The sequence below is a fragment of the Littorina saxatilis genome, linkage group LG5 (genome assembly GCF_037325665.1).
Source record: "Littorina saxatilis isolate snail1 linkage group LG5, US_GU_Lsax_2.0, whole genome shotgun sequence".
Taxonomy (NCBI): domain Eukaryota; kingdom Metazoa; phylum Mollusca; class Gastropoda; order Littorinimorpha; family Littorinidae; genus Littorina; species Littorina saxatilis.
The window spans coordinates 33427357-33454240 of NC_090249.1; the positions used below are offsets into that span (position 1 = coordinate 33427357).

At 41.3% G+C, this 26884-nt stretch overlaps 2 protein-coding genes across 3 annotated transcripts in view; one reads left to right on the top strand and one right to left on the bottom strand.

Annotated features, from left to right (window-relative positions):
* Window positions 1–2730: 2730 nt before the first annotated feature.
* LOC138966925 (E3 ubiquitin-protein ligase RNF170-like) lies at window positions 2731–9572 on the bottom strand. Its single transcript, XM_070339325.1, has 5 exons — window positions 9383–9572; window positions 8633–8859; window positions 5966–6039; window positions 4443–4562; window positions 2731–3535 (listed from the first exon to the last, which is right to left on the bottom strand). The coding sequence occupies exons 1-5, from the start codon at window positions 9499–9501 to the stop codon at window positions 3242–3244; spliced, it is 834 nt and encodes a 277-aa protein (XP_070195426.1). The 5' UTR covers window positions 9502–9572; the 3' UTR covers window positions 2731–3241.
* A 182-nt stretch (window positions 9573–9754) lies between these two features.
* The window catches only part of LOC138966928 (protein Hook homolog 3-like), a 40463-nt gene continuing 23333 nt past the window's right edge, over window positions 9755–26884 (top strand). For both annotated transcript variants that reach the window (XM_070339328.1, XM_070339329.1), the window contains exons 1-16: window positions 9755–9922; window positions 10544–10629; window positions 11084–11156; window positions 13286–13336; window positions 15158–15209; window positions 15929–16077; window positions 19508–19564; window positions 20031–20114; window positions 20543–20637; window positions 20849–20928; window positions 21503–21567; window positions 21996–22079; window positions 22589–22631; window positions 23455–23540; window positions 24164–24328; window positions 24963–25117. In XM_070339328.1, the coding sequence (XP_070195429.1) occupies window positions 9878–9922; window positions 10544–10629; window positions 11084–11156; window positions 13286–13336; window positions 15158–15209; window positions 15929–16077; window positions 19508–19564; window positions 20031–20114; window positions 20543–20637; window positions 20849–20928; window positions 21503–21567; window positions 21996–22079; window positions 22589–22631; window positions 23455–23540; window positions 24164–24328; window positions 24963–25117 (1370 nt within the window). In that variant the 5' untranslated portion in view covers window positions 9755–9877. The remainder of the gene's footprint in view (window positions 9923–10543; window positions 10630–11083; window positions 11157–13285; window positions 13337–15157; window positions 15210–15928; window positions 16078–19507; window positions 19565–20030; window positions 20115–20542; window positions 20638–20848; window positions 20929–21502; window positions 21568–21995; window positions 22080–22588; window positions 22632–23454; window positions 23541–24163; window positions 24329–24962; window positions 25118–26884) is intronic.

Sequence of the window (26884 nt, forward strand, 5' to 3'; positions counted from 1 at the left end):
CTACAATCACCGTGACGACTCTGCATGACTGTGGAATAAAGAACCGGCTCGGAGGCACTTTTGGGGGAATGATGTGGATGCCTTTTTTCAGTGCAAAGATATGACTGGGTCCGCACCTTTACTAGAACACGTGTGTGGATCGAGTTGGAGGGTGACTATGTACGTAGAACAAGAAGGGCAAAGCCCATACGACTCACATGCTTGACCTCGACCTTTAGGGTAACGAAACCTAGCAATGACATCATACACTAAGAACTGCTTTACACATTTTTCCTACCAAAATACATGTGACCTTGACCCAAGGTCAAGGTCATCCAAGGTCATGCAACACAAAGCTGTTAATTCAAGACATAGGAAGTACAATGGTGCTTATTGGCTCTTTCTACCATGAGATATGGTCACTTTTAGTGGTTCACTACCTTATTTTGGTCACATTTCATAAGGGTCAAAGTGACCTTGACCTTGATCATATGTGACCAAATGTGTCTCATGATGAAAGCATAACATGTGCCCCACATAATTTTTAAGTTTGAAACAGTTATCTTCCATAGTTCAGGGTCAAGGTCACTTCAAAATATGTATACAATCCAACTTTGAAGAGCTCCTGTGACCTTGACCTTGAAGCAAGGTAAACCAAACTGGTATCAAAAGATGGGGCTTACTTTGCCCTATATATCATATGTAGGTGAGGTATTCAATCTAAAAAACTTCAGAGAAAATGGGAAAAATATGAAAAATAGCTGTTTTTTAGGCAACATTTATGGCCCCTGCGACCTTGACCTTGAAGCAAGGTCAAGATGCTATGTATGTTTTTTGGGGCCTTGTCATCATACACCATCTTGCCAAATTTGGTACTGATAGACTGAATAGTGTCCAAGAAATATCCAACGTTAAAGTTTTCCGGACGGACGGACGGACGGACGGACGACTCGGGTGAGTACATAGACTCACTTTTGCTTCGCATGTGAGTCAAAAATGAGGTTACCAAGTTGTCCTATCATGCCTCCTAGATCTTCGTGGTTAGGCACAGACTTTTTGAACACCCCTCGTTTACCTTGAAACATTCACAAAGCTCATACAAGGGTTTACACAACATTTTTTGGTAATACTGATAAGAAAAGAAGAAAGAAACTTTCACTCATTGGCAAGCATAGAAATCCAGTAAAAACCAACAAAGTTACAGTGGTACGTACCTGCGATGTGGGGCCCCTCCAATGAGAGGACACCTCCCTTGAAAGGACACCTTCTGACGTACCTTTATCTTTTACTTCTACCAAAATATACCTGTCATGACAGGCCACCTGCAATGTAGGGACACGTTTAGCTGGTACCAAGGGTGTCCTTTCATCACAGGTACCACTGTACAATACGTTACCTGCAATAGTGTATTTGACAAACAATATGTGTGAACTGACTTTTTTTGTATTAACTTTTTTTCCCAGGTGAAACAATTTGTAATAATGAGGCATTCACAACAAATAGTTGTGTCTGAAAAAGGAAAACCAATGGGTAACATTTCAGCAATGCTGTACGGAAGCGGGTGTGTTTACATTGTTTTGTGAGTATGTGTGTGCAAACTGATTTTTTCCCCCCTTTTTCTCATTGTTTCAATTGTCGCTATACATTTCTTTCTTTCTTTATTTGGTGTTTAACGTCGTTTTCAACCACGAAGGTTATATCGCGACGGGCGCTATACATTGTTGTTATTTGTTTGTTTTCAATTAAAAAAAATAAAGTCTTGTCTTACCCTTGCCTTGCTAACCTAGGATTTTCACTCAGAATACAAGAGTCCATGAATTTTTATACAACCAAATTGACATTGATAAAGAAGAGTACCTGCTTTTCCGTGCAATAAAAAAGCTTGCACACGTCACATGGCTAACTGTGTTTCTGTCAAGCCTACAGAAGCTGCAAACTTGGATGCACAAGTCAACAGTAACAATAAATACATATTAAATTACATGTGCCATTAATCAGAAGATATTTTTTTTCCAATAGATGATGTTAAGAAATAACCCTTTCAGTATTTCAAATTTGTATTCGTTTTGAAAGATTTGTGCCCGTTTGAAAAAGTTGGCAAACACACGCCGCTGATCAGAGGAGACAAGCAATCACTGCAGCACAGTGAATAACGAGCTCCAAAGTGCATGTTATGCAGTGTCTGCTTGAAATGTTGCTCTTCTCTTTCAAAAATATGCTCATCAAAGCTTACTGCTCATTGCTGCTACATGTATGATCACTTGCCTTTACTGATCAGTGGCCACGCATGACTGACTCACTGTTTGAAAGAAAGGCAACTAAATTAACTATTCCACAACCAATAAAAACATTTGAAGAAAGTTGTTCCCAGAATTCATCTATTTCAGTGGACTAAGACAGGAACCATCTCAATAAGCAACAACCTTTTTTTTTTGAGTCATGAAAGGTTATTCCTGTAAGAATTAATCCTGATGTCAGAGATCTGGAATAGAGGTTGATTCCATTGAACACATTTGCTCTTGTGGACCGTCTGAACATTGTGTAACTTGTTTCATGCTGGTAAAAATTGCGCACAGCTTTGCAAACAGTTATAAATGCAAAAGCGTTCAAATGAAGCAAAAGACACATTCAAATATTTTTAAAAAATGCAGCCTGGATTAGTACAGTATAAATAATTCTCTCTCTTTCTTTCTCTCTCTCTCTCTCTCTCACACACACACACACATTTCCAAACATATACAGACATGTGCATGGAGTATCACAACAGTACAATGTATTTGACACACAACCATGTCTCAACAGTTATCTGAAAAATGGAAACATGAAATCTTTGGAAAACAGCTCAAAACTGATTTCTATTCCCAAAAAGTGTTAGTGAGAGCAGCAGAACTTTTAGGGCTCTGATTTATTTCTTGAATAAAACCATTCATGTGTTTGTCAAAGCAAATCTCATTTACATTACAATGTATATATTTGTAAAAAAAAATTAAAAAATTAAAAAAAGAGACTGTAGCGCACAGAATATTTTTGTAAGTTGTGTCACAGTCAGTGCGAAAGTGTGCACTGAACATTCATTGAGAAATAACAATTACAATATTAAATAAATTGCACAGTTCATATGAAGCAACAACAGCATTGTTAAGACACTATTACCTCAGAGTTTCACTTCGGTGACCAAGATAGAGAGCACACTGAACACTTTTCAAAGAGAAATCTGACGCAACAAAGCCTACAAGTTGAACACTAAGCTGTCTTCCTGAGCTCACGTCTCCGCTGGATTGTTGGTAGCTCTAGTAGCTCGGGCCTCCACGATCTGACGATAAATTATGCTGATGTAAATAGCCAGGAGGAGAACGATGAAGAGATCATCCAGAAATCCCAAAATCCCAAAGGCCGCTTCTGGAATGATGTCTAGGGGTGAGATGAAATAGACGAAAGCTGCGATGATGCAGACGACGACCCTCACTCGGAACATGAAAATGAGACCACCAACGGTGAAGAACTCGTTCCACGCGTGACGTAGGAGTGTGGGTAGGTCTCGCACATAATCCAGAATCTAGGCAGAGGTAAAGACTTTGATTTAAGCACGATTCTAATCAAATCAATCATGATACAGTAATAAAAAGAAAACTACTGTATAGGGGCACAATCTCAAGTAAATGCTCATAGAATGTGGTCTGAAAGGTACAGATTTTTTCCGTTTCAGGGCAAATTGTTGACAAAATGAAAGACTGGGCTTGGCTATTGGCCTTTTCTTGTCACACATTGTGAGCTCAGAGCAAAAAGAGAGCAGCCTTCTAAATGCAACTGACATTACGAAATGGTACCCAAATTAATAACCATATAGAATGGTTGTTCATAAATGTGTAAACAATCTTCGACAATGAGTGGGAAAATTCAAGCAGTGAAAAGAACCATTAACAAAACAAATCAAGGGAGGTAACCATGCAGAAACCCTTCTGTGAACTATCACTGGCAACTGTCTCTCCAAAGCACTTTGCCAAAAAGTTAATAATCTGTTGTTGTTTCTTAAAGTTATGAATACAAGAAATATTAAATAATCCCTGCTTGAAGTTTATCACCTTCAAAAATTAAATCAACACACCGAGTTTGAACACATTATGTATTACTCTATTGCATGAAGGTTTCCCAAAAAGTAAATATTCTTTTGGGATGTTTTTTGGCGTTGGCCGTCAACAAAACGATGAAACTTCTTCCAAATCATTGAAAACGTTGCCGTCTTTTGGGAGGATTGCCGAACCTACTCACAGTGAGTGAAACAACCTGAGGCCAAGGAAAGCTGAAAATGTCCCAAACTTGCATGGTCATTTCGTCAATTTTACCTAAAAACAAAACAAATCCTGGCAACATCTCTGTTCTCCATTGACTCACCCTGGAATCCTCTAGGTTTGTAAACCTTACAGTAAATTGAGAACAGTCCAAGTGACAAAAGGCTGACTTACTGGTCTTGGCTCTCCAGAAAACCTGCGGTTGTAATCATTGACCTGCTGTATGATGTCAGTGCTTTCCTCTGTGGTCTCTAGCATCTCGGCCTGTGTGAAGTTAGGCAGCAGCAGTGTCACCTGAAAGACACACCACATAACGTTTCATGATAAATGCACTGTAGTGCTGTTCTGCTGTGTGCAGTGCAGTGGAATTAACTTCCCCCCTTTCAGACCCAATTTTCTCAGATCGTTAGAGGTCTTAAATCTAGGAAGGGAGTCTTAAAACAGAGTTAAATAAATGTACAGACGTTTTAGCGAACGAGAAGAAGAAGAAGACAGACGTTATAAACAGAAAACTGGAAAAATAGGGTCCTGGAAGGGTGGTGGCCATAAAACGAGGGGGAAGTGATGGGGGTGGGGGGAGGGGGGTGTTTAAAGGAGGTTTCACTGTATCAATGATTTGCAAACATGATTCAGGCATGGGAATTGAAGAAAGCAAAAAAGGCTGAAAATTTGTAAGTAATAGCAAAGTCGCCGGCGCGAAGCGCCTAGCCCTGCTAGGGTGGTTCGGGGGCATGTCCCCCCGGAATTTTTTTTCTCCAAAGAACCCAAATGGTGCAATTTGGTGTCATCTAAGCTCCAAGTTTGCCATTAAATTCAGTTTTTAGAACCATTTTTGCCTCCCCCATTTATTTTTTTCGGCGGACACTTTTGTTTTTTCGGCGGAACAAAAAAAAATATCGGCGGAAATTTGCCTTTTGGCGGACAATTCCCATGCCTGATGATTAAGTCACCAGTGGTATGATGTGCCAACAGCAGGGCGGGGATGTAGCTCAGTCGGTAGCGCGCTGGATTTGTATCCAGTTGGCCGCTGTCAGCGTGAGTTCGTCCCCACATTCGGCGAGAGATTTATTTCTCAGAGTCAACTTTGTGTGCAAACTCTCCTCGGTGTCCGAACACCCCCGTGTGTACACGCAAGCACAAGACCAAGTGCGCACGAAAAAGATCCTGTAATCCATGTCAGAGTTCGGTGGGTTATAGAAATACGAAAATACCCAGCATGCTTCCCCCGAAAGCGGCGTATGGCTGCCTAAATGGCGGGGTAAAAACGGTCATACACGTAAAAGCCGTGGGAGTTTCAGCCCATGAACGAAAAAACAATGTGCCAACAGTGATGAGTAGATCAGTGCCATAAAAAAGTCATATCCTGTGTGCACAAATACCAACAGAGGCAAAGGAGATTAAGTTATCAGTACTATGACCTAAACTGTCTATCGACTTAGAATGATGACTGGAGTGTCATAATAACTAAATAAGTGGTGTGAACACAAGTAAGGGCAAAGACAGAGCACGCACACACACACGCATGTACGCACACACACCCACACATATAATATACTCATGCACATAACATAGAATCAGAAAGAGACAACATGCAGAGAGGGTTAATGGAGACAGAGACAGACAGATAATTTAAATGATTGAAAATGAAACCGACAGAATATTTTACAAGCACTGTACATGCATCTGCGTGTACATACCTGAGTTCTACAGGATGGGCAGGGTACAGCCCCAAGCCAGTTTTGATGCCTCCAGTATGTTATGATACACAGGCCTGGAACAGCAGAGCAAAGAATTAGAAGTCAACAAGATGCAGTATAAAGACAACAAGAAAAGCAAATGCTTTACATGACTCCCCTTCCTCATGTTCCGTTACACTCACTAAATTACAGTAGAACACCCCCCCCCCCTCCCCCCTTCAGATAGAAGACTCCCTCCCTTTTACCCCCCCCCCCCCCCATCCCTACAGATAGAAGACTCCCTCCCTTTTAAGCCCCCCCCCCCCCCCCAATAGAAGACTCCCTCCCTTTTAAGCCCCCTCCCCCCCCCCCCCAATAGAAGACTCCCTCCCTTTTAAGCCCCCCCCCCCCCCAATAGAAGACTCCCTCCCTTTTAAGCCCCCCCCCCCCCCCCAATAGAAGACTCCCTCCCTTTTAAGCCCCGCCCCCTCCCCCCCCCCCCCAATAGAAGACTCCCTCCCTTTTAAGCCCCGCCCCCTCCCCCCCCCCCCCCAATAGAAGACTCCCTCCCTATTAAGCCCCCCCTCCCCCCCCCCCAATAGAAGATGCCCTCCCTTTAACGACCCTGTTTTCTCACATGTTTGAGGTCTTAAAAGGTGGGATCTACTGTATATGAATCAAAAATATTTGCTGTTCTACCCTCATAAAAAAAAGTCCAAGAGAATGTTAATTTCCTACTAATTGTCCCAAACTTGATTCCAATGCGACCTGACATATCAATTCATTTAGTTATTCAATCTGTAGAATATCCCAGAAACAAACTTGCCACATGATAAACATCCCAACCCACCTTCCCACCACCATCACTAATCTTGTACTCAACACCCTCTAAATTTTCAGAGAAAAAAAGAGAAAATAACAACACAAAAACCATCTTTCTTTCTTTTTTTTTTGGGGGGGGGGGGGCAGTTGCAAGTTTACAGGATTAATACTGGGCTAGCCAAGACCAACAAAAAAAGTGTACCCTAATCAGACACTTGGATTTGGATTTGGATTTGGGGGAGGGGGGTGGGGGGCATTTTATGACATCTTTATGGAAAATAAAACAATGCAGTGATGGTGTGACTAACTGTTGAGCATGATTTAGTTTTACTGGTGTTATTCTTCAAACACATGTTTCCTAGTCATGGTACACCTCTCTGACTCCAGAACACTCACATTTTGGACACACATCAGTGACAGTCTGTTTTACTGGTGTTCTGCCATTCTTATTTTTGTTCTAGTCAACTTTGATAGAATTTGTCACAATGTTATGTGATAGTGTCAGAGTGTGTTTATGTTTTATTGATGTTTACCAGTCATGTTTCCCAAGGATTGGCAAGATTTGCACAAGATTGGAAGAGTTTTATTGTTTTACTTTCAAGACTTGAACAAGTTTCAGAGAATTGGCGTAAATTTTAGTTATATTCGCAAAGTTAATTGTTTTAGTTGCAGTATGCAACATATGTTCTGTACGTCCTAAGACAATGATTGTATTGATGTTCCCCTCTTGTGCTTCAATGTTACGGCGACTTTTGATGAGCCAAAATAATAGCTGAAAATTGTCCGAAATGTCCTAAAGTTCTCTGAAAGTTTCGGCCAAATGTCCCAACATGAAAATTTCTAGCAACACCCCTGATCATACCGCTGTACAGTGGAACCCTCATTTAACTTAAAGGCACAGTAAGCCTCCCGTAAACCATCACTGAGCTCCCCGAGCCTCTACATACAGTACAAGCATACTTCCATTGGAACGCTCACCAAACGGGAACATCCTGGCTGCTTTCTGTCGAGAATTTATTTTCGTGGACTATCCGAACGGACAATCAGGTGCCTCGTTTTGGTGCTGGACCTAACTTTTAAAATCTAAATAATAAATTGACAGCTTGTTACACAAAACATTCTTTAAATCATAAAAGATTTTTTTTTCATCAAGACGAGATCAGTACAATTCGAAGTTTTGAAAATTTGAAAAAAGAAAAGCTCAGAAACGAGTCACGCAAAACGTCTTTCTCGTAGTGGACGACGGTTCTGCATAGCGCCACTTCCTCTGAACGGTCAACCGCCACCGCTCTAGTTCGTGTGACTCGCAGCTGTTTGTTGCGTTTTAGATTCAGAGGTACACAATAACGTGCTATTGCAGATAAGCTTACAGCGAGTCGCATTGAAATCACAAACTGACGACTAAATTGTAAAAGAAAGGAAACTGGATACACGGGTTCACGATGGCTCAGGGGTAAAATAAACCACGCAAAATAAATTCTTTGAAAATTGCATGCTCGCTCTTTACGGAGGGCACCTAGGATGTTCTCAAGCGGTAAGTGTTTAAATGAAAGGGTGTTTGTACTGTGTGTAAATTCCTGACAGTGTCTGTGATGGTTTATGGGAGACTGACTGTGCCTTTAAGACCCCAAGACTTAAGACTTCTTCCCTTTTACTTTAAGATCTTGTTTTTTCAGATTTTCTGTTCATATTGTCTGTAAGTTTACCTCCATTTCAAGACTCCCTCCAATTTAAGACCTGATTTTTTCAGATTTTGGGGGGTCTTAAAAGGGGGGGGGGGGGGGGATTCACTGTATTCCAACTGCAAAAACAAGAAAAATCATTCTCACCTTTTTAAAATTATTTTTATTACAATTATATACTCACCACAGTATAAATGGCCACAGTTGGTTTCAACAGCGTAGATCGCTTCGCCAAGACAAACGGGACACGTCAGCTGACCAGTGTTATGACTGCGTGGTTGTGGCCGCTCTTGCTGGCTCTCATAGCTGGAGCTGGCATTGGTGGTGGTGCTGGAATTCTGGCGGAGATGAAGTCGCGTTGATTCAACATTGGCAGCACTGTCTGGGTGAATCCCTGCTGCATGCCTCTGCCTGTAAAGACCAAAGAAAATTCACATGACTTCACAGCACTAAAGAACATGACAAGCTTGTGATGATGATGAACTATGCTGACGATCATGATAGATGAGATAGATCTACCTGTAAAGTAATGTCCACTATGTTACCAAAAACACGACACATGCCATCCAGCAGTATTTTTGCTGGCATATAATATGTATGCGAATGATGAACAGGCCATTGAACTTGCCCACCGAAACTGAGCAAGAAAGCAGGTTGTTTAAGGGGAATCAAAAAGCCACAGAGAAAGTAAAACATTTTGACCTACAAAATATACTATCTTAATTCACAAGGAAAGACTTCGTACGCTGGGTTGCAGCGATCTTTCCCTTCTCTTCAATAAAACAATGTAATTTCAAAAGTGAATTTTGAAGTGTATTTTGTCTTCCTGCCACATACAAACACGGACATATTTTTTCAAAACAGTTCAGAAACAGAAAGTAGATGTGAGAATGAGATTGTGAAGACAGATTGTTTTGGTTGTCCAGTGACTAACCTGTTAAAAATGAACGCGATCATGGGAATTAAAACTCCAAAAAACGCCGCTAAGCCGATCAATACTTCGTTCCCAAATCCTTCCACCAAACCCGTCTTCACAGGAAATGCTCCCGACATTTTGAAAGTCAGACTCGGATCACTGTTGAATCAAGGTCCGACATTCCAACGTGTCGGTAGAAGTTTGATACTAAAAATAGAACTTCAATGTCGTACCTTTGTTTCATTTCATCATACAATTCTTTTTAATCAGAAAAAGTTCACATGCATTTAATAAATACTGATTAAACAGATTATAGATAAATACAGGAGTTAAATCACATGATTTAATCCGGAAGATTATAGTCGCAAAACCGGAACTACGGTAGTTTGATTTACGTTATATGTCTCTGCCTTTGAGGGCCGTAGAAAAATATGTGAGAAATTCTGGATGATTTCACAAGAGGACAGCACTTTTATTACTTTTATTTTTAGTTCTGTTTAGCACCGTTTTAGCATGGAGCCAAACAGGGAACAGATTTGCTACAGTTTGATCTCATGGGTAAGTTGAATACTCCCAAACTGATCCACATGAACTCATAGTCATACTCATAGAATGAACACATTTTTTCCCTGCGACAGGGGGTTGGTACCAGCCTAATTATGGAAACGTTTTATGTTCAGGGCTTCGCTGAATTGAAAAAGTCAAGAAGCCAATCTATTGGGGGTTAAAGCTTTCTGGTTACATGAGAAACCATTGGCTTAAATTACTAACTATGACTCGTGCCAGTTTTGAAGTGAATAACTTGCTGGTTGTTAGTTGTTAATATGTTATGTACTCTTCAAGTTCTACAGCTATATATCCCATTTTATAAAGTAAGCACCCAGTGTTGTAATTGTATGTAAGTCTGTGAATTAAGCTTCTGTAGCGTTCCTTCTTTTTTTCATACAATCGTATGCCTATTAATTATTAGAATCTTGGCAGTTCAGTATCTGACATGGGTATAAAGTATTAAAGATATTAGAATGATAGAAAGTTCTACTTCTAGAAGTAGAAGACTCAGCGGTACAGGTACAGGTTATTATGCACATAGACATGTATGTAAAACACAAATGAAGGAGCAGCAGATTGACAGGAAAATGAGTACACAAACTGTAATTTTCAATTTCATTTACTTTTCAGCTGGAGACGTTTGAACTAGATGCTCCCCATAAAACGACAGGAGACCTCGGTGATGGTGTTGCTATAGCACAGGCTCTACGGCAAATGTAAGCAAGCAGCTGTCTCTGCAGTTTAAACTAAATAATGGTTAATCAAGCTGTTACTGTGTTAGTACATGTTACAACTTTAACTTACACAAGTGTTACTGTTAGCGTTGTTTTCATTCACTCCTTTTTCTTGTCATTATTTTTTGTTTTCAGGTGTGTATTGCATCTGAGCCATGTGTATCCCAGTCTGGCTCTATATGATAAATTTATACCAACTACCATTTTCCCCCCATGCATCATAGCTTCTTTAACCGCCTGTCAGTCACTCAGTGTCACACATACACTACAGACACACACACACAAACATGTGGTCGTACATACACACACACACACACACACACACACACACACACACACACACACACACACACACACACACACAGTGACACACACACCCATAAACGCTGGAAGAATTGAGATGAACATGATTATAATGACATGTTTTTGTTTTTAGAGCTCCTGAATATTTTAGTCAAGCATGGATGAGCAAGATCAAGACAGAAGATGTAGGAAACTGGAGATTGAAGGTTTGTTTTTACATTAAAATTTAAACCAAGGTACGTGTAATTGTATAGTAGTGATATTGATCATTACTTCATCTATATATATATACGACTTGTGTCTGTGTGTCTGTGTATCTGTGTATTTGTGTATTTGTGTATTCGCCATGCACGGCCAAAGTTCTCGATGGATCTGCTTCAAATTTGGTGGGCATATTCAGGTAGACCCGGGACACGACACAACCTGGTCGATATTTCAACACGTGCTCTCAGCGCGCAGCGCTGAACCGATTTTGGTTCAACCTCAGCTATTTTGGTTCCACCTCAGCTACCCGGGCCCCCATACCGACACACCAAAGCCAAAGTTCTCGGTGGATCTTTTTCAAATTTGGACACCGTATTCAGCTACACCCCGGACACAATATCATCGATGAGATATTTCAACACGTGCTCTCAGCGCGCAGCGCTGAAATGATTTTGGTTTTTGTGTTCATTTCACCATTATAAGTAACTCTTCCTTATCTTCTCATCTTCTCCAGGTTTTCAGCGTTTACCTCCCTTCCTTCGTATGGTGCACTATAGTGTGAGTGGAGCGTCTTCGGATATTCCCGGCGTTCTGTTACTGTTACTATTTTTAGAAGGTCAACGCAGTGTCCAGAACATAAATTGGACCCGTAAATTATCCTCACTGTCAAAGTGCAAAGGTCGAATCAATTTATAGCCACGCGAAAAATACACTGTCATCTATCTCTCTATAGATACGGCTTCTCTGTGTTTTTGTGTGTGTGTGTGTGTGTGTGTGTGTGTCTCTATGTGAGCAACACCTGTGCATTGTTCAGTTCTGTTTGTGATGTGGTCTGGCGGCTTTTGTGTAATTTTATGTACTGGCCTTCCTTTGAGAAGCTCTAACTTGCTCAGTCCTGTTTGAGTGGAGTTCGCCTCCAAAGGTGATTAACACGGTTACATTCGTCGACAAGGATGGGACTCGATATGGTCAGGAATGGCATTATGGCCACTGAATCATTTTCGTGCTGTTCCCATTCCACGAATCTGGGAGGGACATAAGCTTGGCGAGCTTGGCGGGTCCATTGTTCGGACCCGGCGAAGCCGGCGTACGGCTCTAAGTACTTCTTCCCGGCGAAGCCGGCTACCCGGCGAAGCGGGTATTCATTCTAGTATTATATATATGATATAAAATGTGTGTGTACATGTATACAGATATGTGTGTGTTGTACAAAACAAAACCCTACTATTTCAGACTTTTATGGGTGTTTTTTTTTTAATTCAAGCACCTTTTTTTTTATTAAGAAATGAATATGAAATATTGTCATCATTTTCACGAGTTTTCATTCAAAAACACCTGGGAAATAAATCTCATGTTCCCCATGCAATAAATGGGTTTGAGCTTTCAGGTGAAACGTGGATTGTCAAAGTAAAAGCCAATCAGGCTGATTGTTTGATGTGTGGAACCATCGCGGCTTTGGATTTGTGTTTCCGAGGACAACGATTGTAAGCATTCACTCTCAAAGACCCAATCAATGTTGATAATTACCGCGGCGACTCATGGTCAATTTGCAACTTATCTCTGTAATCGCAAAATCCACAACGAAAAGTCATAAACACTTAAAAGAAAAGAAATATGCTCAACACTTACTGAACTCACAGGTATGATCGCAGCTCTGTACATTTTCAGACTGGAAGAAAAGTGTCAACAAGCTATGTTTGACGTCACATACAAGTTTGACGTGTTATCTCGTGCTACTGTGACGATGCTTTGTGGCCCGGAGTTGGATTCTAAAAATTCGTCTCCCTGTGGGTTATTGTGCATTTTGTTGCACAACCAAAATGATGACAAAAACGATGTTTGGTGGCTTGTTGTCAGACCAGCATTTTGTTGTTGGTCCTCGGGGAGCATATCGCCTTTTGTCTCATATTTATCAACCGCGTCCTTCGGCCTTGGACCAACAAAAAAGCTGGTCTGTCAACAAGCCACCAAACATCTTATAATGTTGAACCTGAAAATGTTCTGTCATGGATTAAGTACTCTTGATTGCTGGTTTCATTTCTTTTCAAAAACTTGTGTTCTCTACTCCCAGCTTTGTTTTGATGCATTGTGTGGAATAGTCATACCCATGTTTATTTCTGTTTAATTCCAGGTCACAAACTTGAAGAAGATTTTAAAAGGCATTCTGGAATACAACCTTGAGGTAACTGAGTGCACATTAAAAGTAAAACAAGAGGCGAAGCCTTCAAGGCTCACGTAAGAAATAGACAAACAGTAACACAAACTCAATCACTCCGTCACACATACACACCCACACACACAGTAAGCTTAGGTGACACTGTGCAAGAAAGAGAGACACTAGATCTAGATCTGTCTGTCTGCATGTAGCCTACTTACAGGGACACGACTGCCAAATAGTCTCGGCCCGCTCAAAATAACAATGACCGAGACCACACACACCACGCGAGAGAGAAAGACTACAGGGAGGCATGCCGTCATGATGCATTAATTGACGTCAAACACTTTTGACCGTGACGTAATCTTATGCGAGCTTTATCCATAGTCTTGGATAACCACTCACACATAGACTCGGAAATGTTAAAGTTTCTACCACAGACATACACACGCACAAACACACACACACACGCACACACACACGCACAAACGCACAGACAGACAAAGTTACGATCGCATAGGCTACACTTCGTGAGCCAACTACACCAGGAGTAAATAACTAACAATTATTCAGCCTTTTCTGTAAACATTTTGTTGTTTGAAAATAAAAACCCACCTTGTATAGTTGTATAGTTGAGAAGTAAAGTGGACAGATAAAGGGTTGCAATACAGTGGTACTTACAATGCCAGGCCCCTCGAATGAGAGGACACCTCCCATGAAACATTGAAAGGACACCTTTCTCTGTCCCTTTGTCTATTAGATCTATACCAAAATATACCTAATAAATTTCATGACAGGTAATACATGTGCAAGGCTAATCATTTGGCAGGGCCTTGTATCCCCCTTTCAGACCTCCACAAATGTAAGAAAATCAAATCTAAAGGTATATTGATGTGGTGGTAAAGTTAGAGAGGTCATTAACTGAACAAAATCAAATCTAAAGGTATATTGATGTGGTGGTAAAGTTAGAGAGGTCATAAACTGAACAAAATCTTAAAATAGGGCGTGGGGTTGGCCACTATATTACAGAATATCATTTTTGAGTCACTTGAGAAAAAGTGACTCTATGTAATCGGTCAGTGTTAGTCTGTCCGGCCGGCCGTCCGGCCGGCCGTCCGGCCGGCCGTCCGTAGACACCACCTTAACGTTGGACTTTTCTCGGAAACTATCAAAGCGATCGGGCTCATATTTTGTTTAGTCGTGACCTCCAATGACCTCTACACTTTAACGATGGTTTCGTTGACCTTTGACCTTTTTCAAGGTCACAGGTCAGCGTCAAAGGAAATATTAGACATTTTATATCTTTTCTCGGAAACTATCAAAGCGATCGGGCTCATATTTTGTTTAGTCGTGACCTCCAATGACCTCTACACTTTAACGATGGTTTCGTTGACCTTTTTCAAGGTCACAGGTCAGCGTCAAAGGAAAAATTAGACATTTTATATCTTTGACAAAGTTCATCGGATGTGATTGAAACTTTGTAGGATTATTCTTTACATCAAAGTATTTACATCTGTAGCCTTTTACGAACGTTATCAGAAAAACAAGGGAGATAACTAGCCTTTTCTGTTCGGCAACACACAACTTAACGTTGGGCTTTTCTCGGAAACTATAAAAGTGACCGGGCTCAAATTTTATGTGAACGTGACTCATTGTGTTGTGAATAGCAATTTCTTCCTGTCCATCTGATGCCTCATATAATATTCAGAACTGCGAAAGTGACTCGATCGAGCGTTTGCTCTTCTTGTTCCTACTTGCTTTGAGTGTTGAGGGTGAAACTGAGAGTGCTTATGACAGGTTGGAGTTGAATCATACAGCATGTTTTAAGCTGATCTTGTTGTTTTTCAGATTCAGGGAGTTCAAATTCAAGGGTTCCAGATGCCAGACGTCAATGCCATTGGTAAGATGAATGGTTTTGTTTTGTTTAAACAGCAAAGCCTACAGAGAATGGACTGATATGGTGTGGCAGTTGGCTGATCGTTGTCTTGGTCAGTAGGTGATAAGTAGAAACATGTCTTTGTGTCTGGTGGATTATGCTGGATTTTAGTTGTAGCTGTTAAGGAATGAAGTGGAACATCCATTCTCCATCAGAAACAAGAAGTGGCAAGATGGCCAGAGATTAGAAGATGACTATCTGTCGACTGATTTCAAATAATTTTACTAGAGCTTTCAATGGGAGTAGCAGTGAGTGATGAAGCAGGACTGCATTCATTTTACCTATTGTGTTTTTTGTTTGCAGAAGTGTATTACGTACAGTTACTAAAGTATTAGTAATGATTGGTGGTGCCGGATCAGTGACATTGATTTTTTTCCAGGGGATTCTTATGACCACTTTGAGCTTGGTTGTTAGCCATATAGTAATTGCCATGTTGTTGTAAACTGTGACTGTGAGAATAATTGGTATGTTTGGTTAAACTTCTATGGTTGTTTCTATGGCGATGATCTAACATGACCTTGACCATCTTTCATGGGAACACACTAACCTTGAAGAGCTCGATTACTGGCTAACATTTTTGCTAGGAGTGGTGATAAATTGTGAGTACAAGCAAGACCACGTTCCTTTTGGTTACAGTATATGTTATTGACAACGACTTACAATTGACCTTGACCTTGTTTCAGCTGAACACAATGACCCGGTTGAGCTGGGTCGCCTGCTACAGTTGTTGCTGGGGGTGGCCATAAACTGCGAAAACAAGCAGGACCACATTCAGCGCATCATGAGCATGGAAGAGGCTGTACAGCAAACCATCAAAAATGCCATTCAAGAGGTCAGTACAGTACAGTGGAACCCCACATTCAGACCCCAACCCCTACTCTATTTGGAGACCATGTTTTCCATTGATATAGCTTGTATACCGAACTCTATTTTACGATTTCCTCCATTTTCCGACCTGCTTTTTGACTCACATGGGAAGCAAAAGTGAGTCTATGTACTCACCCGAGTCGTCCGTCCGTCCGTCCCGGCGTCCGTCCGTCCGGAAAACTTTAACGTTGGATATTTCTTGGACACTATTAAGTCTATCAACACATGATCTGGCCTGATGGTGTATGGTTACAAGATATCAAAAAACATGTGCGGCAACTTGACCTCACTTCAAGTTCAAGGTCACAGGGGCCGTAATTGTTGTCTTAAAAACGACCATTTTTCACATTTTCGCATTTTTTTCTGAAGTTATCGAGAATGGCAACCTTAGCTATGTATGCTATACAGGGCAATGTAAGCCCTATCTTTGGACACCAGTTTGGTTGACCTTGCTTCAAGGTCAAGGTCGCAAGGGTCCTTTAAAGTTGGATTGTATACATATTTTGAAGTGACCTTGACCCTGAACTATGGAAGATAACTGTTTCAAACTTAAAAATTATGTGGGGCACATGTTATGCTTTCATCATGAGACACATTTGGTCACATATGATCAAGGTCAAGGTCACTTTGACCCTTATGAAATGTGACCTAAATAAGGTAGTGAACCACTAAAAGTGACCATATCTCATGGTAGAAAGAGCCAATAAGCACCATTGTACTTCCTATGTCTTGAATTAACAGCTTTGTGTTGCATGACCTTGGATGACCTTGACCTTGGGTCAAGGTCACATGTATTTTGGTAGGACAAATGTGTAAAGCAGTTAGTGTATGATGTCATTGCTAGGTTTAGTTATTTGACCTTGACCCTGAAGGTCAAGGTCATGTAAAGGTCAAGGTCAAGCATGTGAGTCGTATGGGCTTTGCCCTTCTTGTTCAGATTTGGGGCCACCTAGAAGGGGGGTTCCACTGTGCGTGTTATTTTCATGAAGCTTGATGTCATTATTTACCATTACAGAACAATTTGTCAGATGCTAGATTGGGATTGGTATCCCCTGAAGTTAGTGGCACTGGATGAATTTGTTGTTTTCATTTGAGATGATTTAAGGTTTGGGTTAGTTTCTCTGGCAGTTCTTTTGATTGGTGCTGTTTTGTCAGCTTGTGTATTTTGTATACAAACATTAGTAAGGCCAAAAAGAAAAATATGTCTGTTTCCGGTAACATCGCCGAAAAAAATAGGGTCGGTCGTCGGTGTTTATTTTTATTTTTATTTATTTATTTAATTTTTTTTTAAACCTTTTTCTTACGTTTTGTTGACGTCTTTTTACGTGTTTATTTTTTTCTTTAAAGGCTTCCTTAGTTTACTTACAATTATTTAGCACATGTTTTTGACCTAGATATACTGTTCAAAAAAAGAAACGCATAGTTGCTACTTGCCAAATTTGTTTTATTTTTCGAAAAAATTAACAGAAAATCCAATATTTAGATTATTTGTTTGAAATTTGGTATGGACACAGTTGAATGCACACACAGTTCATTTGCATCTTCAAATCAATCAGTCAATCAATACGATTGGGTGCCGAGGCTGTCAAGTCAGTAGGGGGTGTGACTGCCTTGAGCAGCAACAACTGCCCGGCACCTTCTGGGCATGGACTGGACCAGATGCCGGATATCTTGCTGTGGGATGGTGTCCCACTCCTCCTGAAGTGCCTGCAATAGATCGCGGTGATTTGCCGGCGCTTCTTCTCGCCTGCGCACACGTCTGTCCAATTCATCCCAGAGGTGTTCTATCGGGTTCATGTCTGGCGACATGGATGGCCAGGGAAGCACCTGGACATGGTGGTCAATGAGGAACTGGGTGGTGAGTCGTGCTGTGTGCGGGCGAGCGTTGTCCTGCTGGAATATGGCATCCTGGTCAGCCAGAAGAGGAAGGGCGTGTGGGCGCAGAATTTCCTCCACGTATCGCTGGGCAGTTATGCGCCCTTGGACGTGCACCAGGGTGCTCCTTCCAGCGGTATTGATCGCCCCCCACACCATGACGCCTCCACCACCATGAACGGGTGCCTCATCCACACAGTTGGGCGCGTAACGTTCGTTTACTCTCCGGTAGACCCTCCTCCGACCATCATGTCGCTGGAGCAGGAAGTAGGACTCGTCGCTGAATCACACATGTCTCCAGTGATTTCGGACGGTCCAGCGAAGGTGCTGGTTGCCCCACTGCACTCGGTTCTGGCGATGGCGGCGGGTGAGGACAGCTCCTCTGTGAGGTCTGCGAGCTCTCAAACCAGCTTCATGCAGGCGGTTCCGCACGGTCTGGTCCGATAATCGGTGTGGCCCGGGGAGAGCCTGGACAGAAGATGAGGCCGACAGGAAACGATTCCGGAGGTGGCGGAGCCGTATGAAGCGGTCGTGAGCAGCAGTTGTCGCCCTTGGTCTTCCCGCTCGTGGCAAGTCAGCAACGGAGCCAGTGGCTTGAAACCTGACCCACAGTCTACTGATGGTGCTCTGGGACACGTGGAAGTGCCTGGCGATTGCACTTTGACTTTGGCCTGCTTGTAAACGACCCAATGCAATTTGGCGGTCTTCTCTGCTCAATCGGGCCATCTTTCGTCGCTGAATTGTCGTCTGATTTCTTTGTGGCGAACAATCCGCTTTTATGGGTTTTGGAAGACATGGTGAGAGCTCAATATTCCCCGAGTTTCACGAGATTACACTGAAGCATGACGAGTGGTCATGCCAAATGAGCAATTTTGACATTGTAGCCACTGATAACGCATGCGTCACGTGCAGAGCTCACTTGTGGCAATGGACGAAAGGTCGACGACCAGATAAACATTTTCTGCAGTTTGGTGGATATCCTTGTAGCCATATAACTAAATTAACCAAATATTACAAGCTATGCGTTTCTTTTTTTGAACAGTATATATTGAAACTAAATAAAGTATACTTGACTTCATAATTTTGTTTTTTTGTTGTTGTTTTTTTGTACGAAAAGCTTAAAAAAAACTTTAGGGTCGGCGCTTAAAAATAGGGTCGGTCGGGTTACCGGAAACAGACATATTTTTCTTTTTGGCCGAAGGTTGATCATGATGAGTTTTTTGTGTGTGACTGTGAGGAAGGAGTAATACTAATATGGAGCGGGAGCTATGAGGATAAGGTTTGGCAATGCAGGAAGACGGCCAGTAATAGATGTACTTACAGAAAGATTGAGAGTGACAAAATAATGGTAGTGATGAAGATGATGATGATGATGATGATGATGACACTGACAGACACAGCCACTGCAGTTTACAGAATTGTGAAATGGTCAGTCAGTTCAGGCTAATGCCAGTGGTGATGATGATGATGATGATGATAATGGTGGTACATACTGATAACGACTTGGCTCTGTCTTACAGTTGATGACAAAGGAGACCTCCATGGGAGACGAGGCAGAGTCAGAACTTCAAGACCAGGTATCCAGTGTTTCGACATGTATTTATCTACTAAATGAAAGGGATACTCCCCACCAAAAACGGTTGAACTATTCTTATAACCATTCTCACACAATGAATCATAATAATAATAATAAATGAGCATTTATATAGCGCAACATCATAACTTTACAATTATGCTCTTTGCGCTTGACACATTTAAAATTAAAACACAGTTATACAAGCATTTACATCTACATTCATAGTCAGCAACGCTTAATTAAAATGTTCCACAGCTTTGCTTTTTCTTGGCCCAGAAACAGCAACAGATTCAGAATCAACGTCAAACAGAGAGTAAAAGATGTAAAAGCACATTAGACACATAATAAGTGAAACAATTTCAGTTGATTCTTCATTACTTCAGCCACTCAAATACTAAGCTAGCTGGTCAGCATGGCACATAGAGAGAGTGGGCAGTGTCTGATTGGAGCGTGATATTTTGTTTCAGTTGAAAAAGACGGTGGAGGAACTGAACACAGCGCTGGAGACAAAGGAAGAGCTGATGCAGCGATGTCATGAACTGGACATGCAGGTAAGGGTTGTGCATATTTTCAATTCGAACACATGTAGAGATTTTTGGATTCTGGAAACAATGAAGAATTCAACGCAACCATATTGTAATCTGTGATTGCAATTTCATTTTCGAGCTGAATTTTAAACAACAAATAAGCTAATTGTTTTGAGCTTCGGTGCTCAAATGCAAGCCCATAGCCCGGACCATGTCAAACATTGTTTGTCAATGAATTTGATTAAAAAATGCGGTCGCCACAGTGTGGCCTCAACTTTTTTTAGACAGATATGATACACAAGTGCATGTGCAACACACATGCAGGCACACACATACAAGCTAACTAATGCTAACAGACAATGTAAATTCCAAGTAGCTCCAACCAGCTTTGTATTCCTTCATACTGATATGTTGTCTAGCGCCCTACTAACAGTGTTTTGTATTGTTCCCAGGTCACATCTCTACAGGAAGAGAAAACATCAGTGTCTGCAGAGAACGACCGTCTTCAAGAGAGACTACAGCAGTCAGAAAACGTTGATGACCCCAGGTAAGACTGCAAATATTTGGCATCTGCAGGAGGTAGCGCTAACCCGTAAATTCCTGCATTTCACCAGTTGGAAACCAATGATAATGTAAACAATGTTTATAGCAATGAGACATACCAGTTGTTTTTGCTTTGTTGTTCCTGTTTATTTTGGCTGTTTTCTTTTGAAATTATTAGAGCATTTTATTGCTATTATTTTTTTTCTTTTTCTCAGCACACCAGCAGGAAAGCGTTTCAGCCAATACCAGCAGCAGATGGAGGCTTTACAAGAGGAACTCTTCAAACTAGAATCAGGTGAGGGATTCTGCTTTTTCTTCCTTGTAAGTTACATCAGAATGCCATGTTGACGTATGAGATTGTTCACTATAAACTTAGTCTGAGATGTTTGTTTGGTATGTCATGTACTGTACTTACAGAGCTTTCCACATCTGTGTTGAAATATTTTGTGTTTGAAAGCTCAGACCATGCCAGTGATCGTCTTTCGTTTCAAAGGCACTCTCTTTTGATTTTGGAAAATAAGTTTGAAAATAAGAACTTTTCAAATAGATAAGTCAGCATCTGTTCATGATAATAATGTAATTAAAAAATGTGATGACATGCTGATACAATTCTAAAATGGAAACCCCTAAAATCTCTAAACATGCGAGAAAATGAGGTCTTGAAAAGGAGGTAGTCTAAAAATGGAGGTAAATTTATAGAGGTTGTGAACAATAAATCTGAAAAAAGCAAGGTTTTACAAGTGAGGCAGGGGATGGGGGGTGGTTTGTGGTTGGAGTGATCCTAAATTAGGGGGAGAGGGTGAGAGAGGGGTTTTACTGTATAAGCATTTTTCATGAAAATAATGTTGCCTTTTGTTTGTGCTTTTCAGGGAAAGATGACTACAGAATCAAATATGATGTTCTACTCAAAGACCATAATGAATTGAAAGAAAAGGTAAGGTTTGACATAACAAAAAAAGGGTCAGCTGTATTTAAATTATTGGGTGAAGCCGTCTACTGTAAAGGGTTATCTTCCTTTTTAGTAAAAATGTCATGATTTGCCTGTGTAAAATCTAAACTTTAGTAATGTTCTTAGCTATCAATTGATTCATAAGAATTTTTAGTTTGACTGCTGTTTGGGTTGCTGGTAAGTAGCTGATTGGCTTGCCTTCCCTACTCTGAGGTTGGAGGTGTCTTCTCATGGGAGTTGTCCTCTCATTGCAAGCACCATTGTACATGACATTTTCCTTTAATGCTTGATGCACTTTGGTGTCTTGAATTCTCCCCTTTCAGAGTTTGCACAAATTCAGTGACATTGTACCGAGTTCTTGTACTTGAAGAATGTGATGTTCTGACCTGTGTGTGTGTGTGGATGATGTGCAGAATGCGGAATTGACCCAGTTGGCGTCAGAAGCCAGGGCCATGAAGGATGAACTGGACATTCTGCGACACGTGTCAGAACAAGTGGTCAGTGGTCTTTTCTTAAGTGAACCCCCCCCCCCCCCCCCCCCCCCCAATTTAAATCTTCCACCTCTACAAAAGTCTTGCTTTTTCAGATTTTTTTGTTAAATAGCTCTGTAATTTAACGGCCAGTTTCTTACCCCTTCCAAGTTCCATTTTGATATCAATGTTTTTAATCGTTTTTGTTTTTAGGTCTAAAAGTAAAAGGGAGGCTCCTCTATATTTTGTGGTCCATTGTGGGTGGGGAGGGAGTGGTGTACAGGGTTGAAGAGTTCTTCTTTATTCAAAAGAGGATATTTTTCCTTATTCGTTTTACAGAAGGGACTGTGAGAGTGTGTGTTGGTCAGTGTTTTCATGTGTGTGCGTGTGTATGCTAGTGTTTGTGTGTGTCTGTATGTGTCTCTGAATAATTATGTCTGTGTTTTTGTATGTGTATCTGTGCATAGCCATATATGTTGTCATATCTCATGTCTCAGTCTGTCTAAAATGTTGATTTTTTCCCAAATATTTTTCAGCCAAAGTATGAAGCAACGATAGAATCCTACAAAAAGAAATTGGGTGAGTTCATATGCCTGTGAACATTGCCTGCTTATTTGTTTGATAAGTTCTTAATTTTCCACAACTGACTGACTTAGTTACTATACGTATCCCCAGATCAGAGTTTCTTTTTACTTTTGCTGTGCACATCAGAAACATCTGGTTATTCAGTTTGATGTGTGTTTTGTCACTGCGGCTAATTGGTAGAGTATTAATTTTGTAGCAAATAAAGGGTACTGTATCATTGTTTTCTTAAAGGTTTTTTTTAGCTTTACACACAATGAGCACATGTTATGTTGGTCATATTGTACTGCCTCCTTTTCGTTAATTTTTGCAAGTAGTAGTGCTTGACAAGATTTTTGTTTGTTTGTTTGCTTAACGCCCAGCCGACCACGAAGGGCCATATCAGGGCGGTCTTGACAAGATTGCGTACAGTCATTTTGAAAGTACTTTTGCTCATATGTGACCCTCCACCACGGAATGAGTCACATGTCACCTTTGCATGATTTTCATATTTTTACATTTTCCTGAAGAGTTTTTTATGCTCTATCCAGTGGTGAAACCCGTTTTAGAAAAGAGCGAAAACTGTTTGAGTTATAAGCCTGTGACTAAGGTGACCCTCACACTGTTACCAGACACTCCCCGGACTTATATTAAGCCTAGCGCAGAACCGCGCGAGGTGACATGCGACTCATTTCGTGGTGGAGGGTCACATATGGTCCTTTGCAGAATAATGAAGATGAAATTTTCAAATGATATTCTGGCATGCTTATGAATATGATATCATATTGTTTCATGATTATGATGATGTCAAAGTTAATTATGGGTATTGATGACATCACAGAGGAGATGAGTGACCTGAGAGTGCAGCTGAAGATTCTTGAGGAGAAGAACACACACTACATGCAGCAGCAGATAGAGATGGAGGAGGTGAGACAATGAGAGAGAGAGAGAGAGAGAGAGAGAGAGAGAGAGAGAGAGAGAGAGAGAGAGAGAGAGAGAGAGAGAGAGAGAGAGAGAGAGAGAGAGAGAGAGAGAGAGAGAGAGAGAGAGAGAGAGAGAGAGAGAGAGAGAGAGAGGGGGGGGGGGGGGGGAGAGCATTTCATGTAGAAACAGGTAGATATAATACAGGAGGTAAGAGAACAAAAATAGATGCACTGATAGATGCATTGAGATAAAATAGTGACTGTTTAGATGATACAGATATCCAATTTTCAGAAATTGTGGTGTCATGCTTCAGATGATCAGAAACTAATTTTGAGGAGAAGAAAATGCTTTCCAAATATGTTAGTTAAAATGTGACTTGTAGCACACAGTTTATCCAGGACTTCAGAGTATGACTTTTACTGGATAGCTGCCAGCAGATCAACTCAGAAAATCTGTGTGCTGTTGGCAGTTAAGTTTGTAGACTTGTTCAATTGGTAGAGTACTGAACTGGTGATCAGCGGGTCACATGTTCAAATCCAGGTTAGGATTTGTCACTTAGTAATCATCATGTACACTTTTCCTTCGAAAGAATGAAACTTCATACCTACGTTTGCTTTTATCAACAGGATGTGAAGCGGCTAGCCACCATCAAACAGCAGCTGGAGTCCTACAAACGGCAGACTCTAGAACTCCAAAACCGGCTGGCGGATGAAATCAAGCGAGCAGACAAATGGGAGTTTGAGTACAACAGGGTGCAGGAGAAATTTGCCATACAACAGAGAGAAAAAGAGGTATGGAAGACTGTGGTTGCAGAGTTGTTTAATGTTATATAATGGTTAAGGCATGATGTTTTGGTGTTGTGTATTTGTTGATGCATGATATGTAGGTGGGTCGGGCTTTAACATTTTTGTTTTAATTCATAATATTTCTGATTAGGGCAAATCTTCAAAAGAGAATATTGGGGGCTGAAACTAAGAAAAGCCATTCTCTTTGAAGAAAAAAATTAAATAGAGACTCAAAAACTGAGAGAAATTCCTGAAGCTTTTGTGCCTTAACAATCAAATTTTTACACATCTTGCAATGTTGCAGTTTTTGTTTTTTATTTTATTTATTTTATACTTTGCTTTTGTACTCCTGTTCTTTTTTGTGTCTTAATGATTGTATTTTGGTTTTGTACATGTGTATAATAATGTCATTGTAAAGCGCTTGGAGCTTTTAGGTAAGCGCTCTATAAATTTCCATTATTATTATTATTATTATTATTATTATACCAAAGAGGGATTCAAAAATGTATTGACTTATTTTATACATTCATACATGTGTGTGTGTGTATAACTGCAATCTTTGATAATGTAAAGCAAACTCTGTTTTCTGAAGAATGTCGCTAAACCTTTTTCTTAATTCTTCTTTTTATATCTTTTGCAGCGTTTGATAGCGGAACGGGACTCTCTAAAAGAAATGAACGACGAACTCAAGTGCTCTCAGCTGACTGCACCCGGCACGTCAATAGGGGATCAGTTGGGTGGTACCGCCCCTGATGCTCAGAAAGTGGAAATGTTGTCTGTGCCACCAGAGATTAAGTGAGTCTCTCCCTTTGTGCTCTGTCTATCTTTCTCCCTCTCTTTCTCTCGGTCTTTTTCCACTTGTCTGTCTGTCTTTTGGTTTGGACTTTACACTCATACCCGCCCCTAGCCCCATACCCAGCGCAATTCAACTGTCGGGTTACTTGATTGCTCCTTCGTCATTGCTGTATCAGATTAATTGTTGGTATCAAGTAGAGACAGTTTCAAGCAATGTTATTTGGTGTTAGGATCACAAAGTCGAAAATTAATCAGGGTGAAAGTTGCTTGTTCATTTCGATGCTTGTTATTCTCTCAGGTGCCAGGAGATTGTTTCCGCATAACTCTCACGGGTCACAAGACGCTAAAAATTCTGCTGACAGGTCATTTGTTTGTTCATTGTCACTGTATCAAAAGAAAATGTATCGATTGAACATTGGAATTTCCTCCTTTGAGCCATGTGACTTCAGAGTCCGATAAAAATTTATATGAAGGCGGCTAGCCGAGATAACAAAAGAGTGCATGTAAAAGTAAGATAAAAGGAACTCAAACTAAAATTGATCAATACATAGTTTATTTGTATTTTTGACCAAAATATGACATTTTACACACATTCAACCTCGGTCTCGGAGGAACACTGACTGTCTCGATCTGTGTCAAATGTCATATTTAATCACATATTCTTACTCCAATTCTTATGAATGCATTGACTTTAGTCCCACATGCTAGATGTCGAAAAACCTCTCAAATTACCTGCCCTTAGTAGGGTGGTAACCAAGCTAAAAGCGACGCCATAGCCGTTGCTATGGCCTGACCTTGCTCGGTTACCCATAACACCCTGCGCACCACGTGAGCGCCAGCATCCGTAATAATCATTCTCGACTTTCGACAACACACGGTGGACGTGTCCGAATTTCGCTCTCACTTTTGGCCTTCACATGCCTGCTTGTCCGTGAGACTAGCCGGTTTCCTGTGGGTCTACCTGTCCGTCTACCTTTTGGTGAGATCTTTCCTGTTTATGTTTGGTTGAATGGTGTTAGCTTTGTGTTGAACATGCACGCAGAAGTTTTTTGTTCTGGGTGACTGTTTTTCGCCGGTCTTTAAATGGCCGACAACAAAGCTAAACTCGGCGCGAGACTGGAAGGTGGCAAAGCTCTTAGCCTGGTTTAGTAACTATTCCTAAGAGTAGCCTAAGAACTTTGATTTGCCTATTATGCGGGTCGTAGATCCGTCAAACAGCACTTCTTTTTATGTTCCTATCCCTCCGAGGGTGGGTTCAGTTCTTTCACAGCTCGCTTCCCCTGTTGGGGTTAATCAGCCTTTAGGCTCCTTATAGACTTTTTGTTGGATCGTCGTCGGTGCGACTGATGGGGGGGGGGAGTAGCCGTGTGGCTATTCTTTCCCCTTTCTCTGTGTAAGAGGAATCAGTCAATGTCCTCCTTTTGGGGGGACTTAACGATGTTTTGTGTCTATATTCTCGGCTGTTTCAGGCGCGATCGGCGGTTCCCGCCCTCCCGTTTCGTCAGCTTCGCACTGTGGCCTAGTGCAAATGGCCTGTTCGGTTCAGCCCGTTTTTTGCCTCTGGTGGCTCTGGGCTGTTCTCGAGCACCCCTTCCTTTTAGGAGGGGGGGCCTGCTCCCTGCCTGCGTCTAACCACTCTGATTACCGCCGGTACTTCACAGTGTGTTACGCAGCCCCCCGCCATTGGGGGGGGATAGGGGGGCGCTCCTGCGTCGCACCGTCGCCTGGTGCAAACGGCCAGCTCGGTTCAGTCCTTTCTGCCACTGG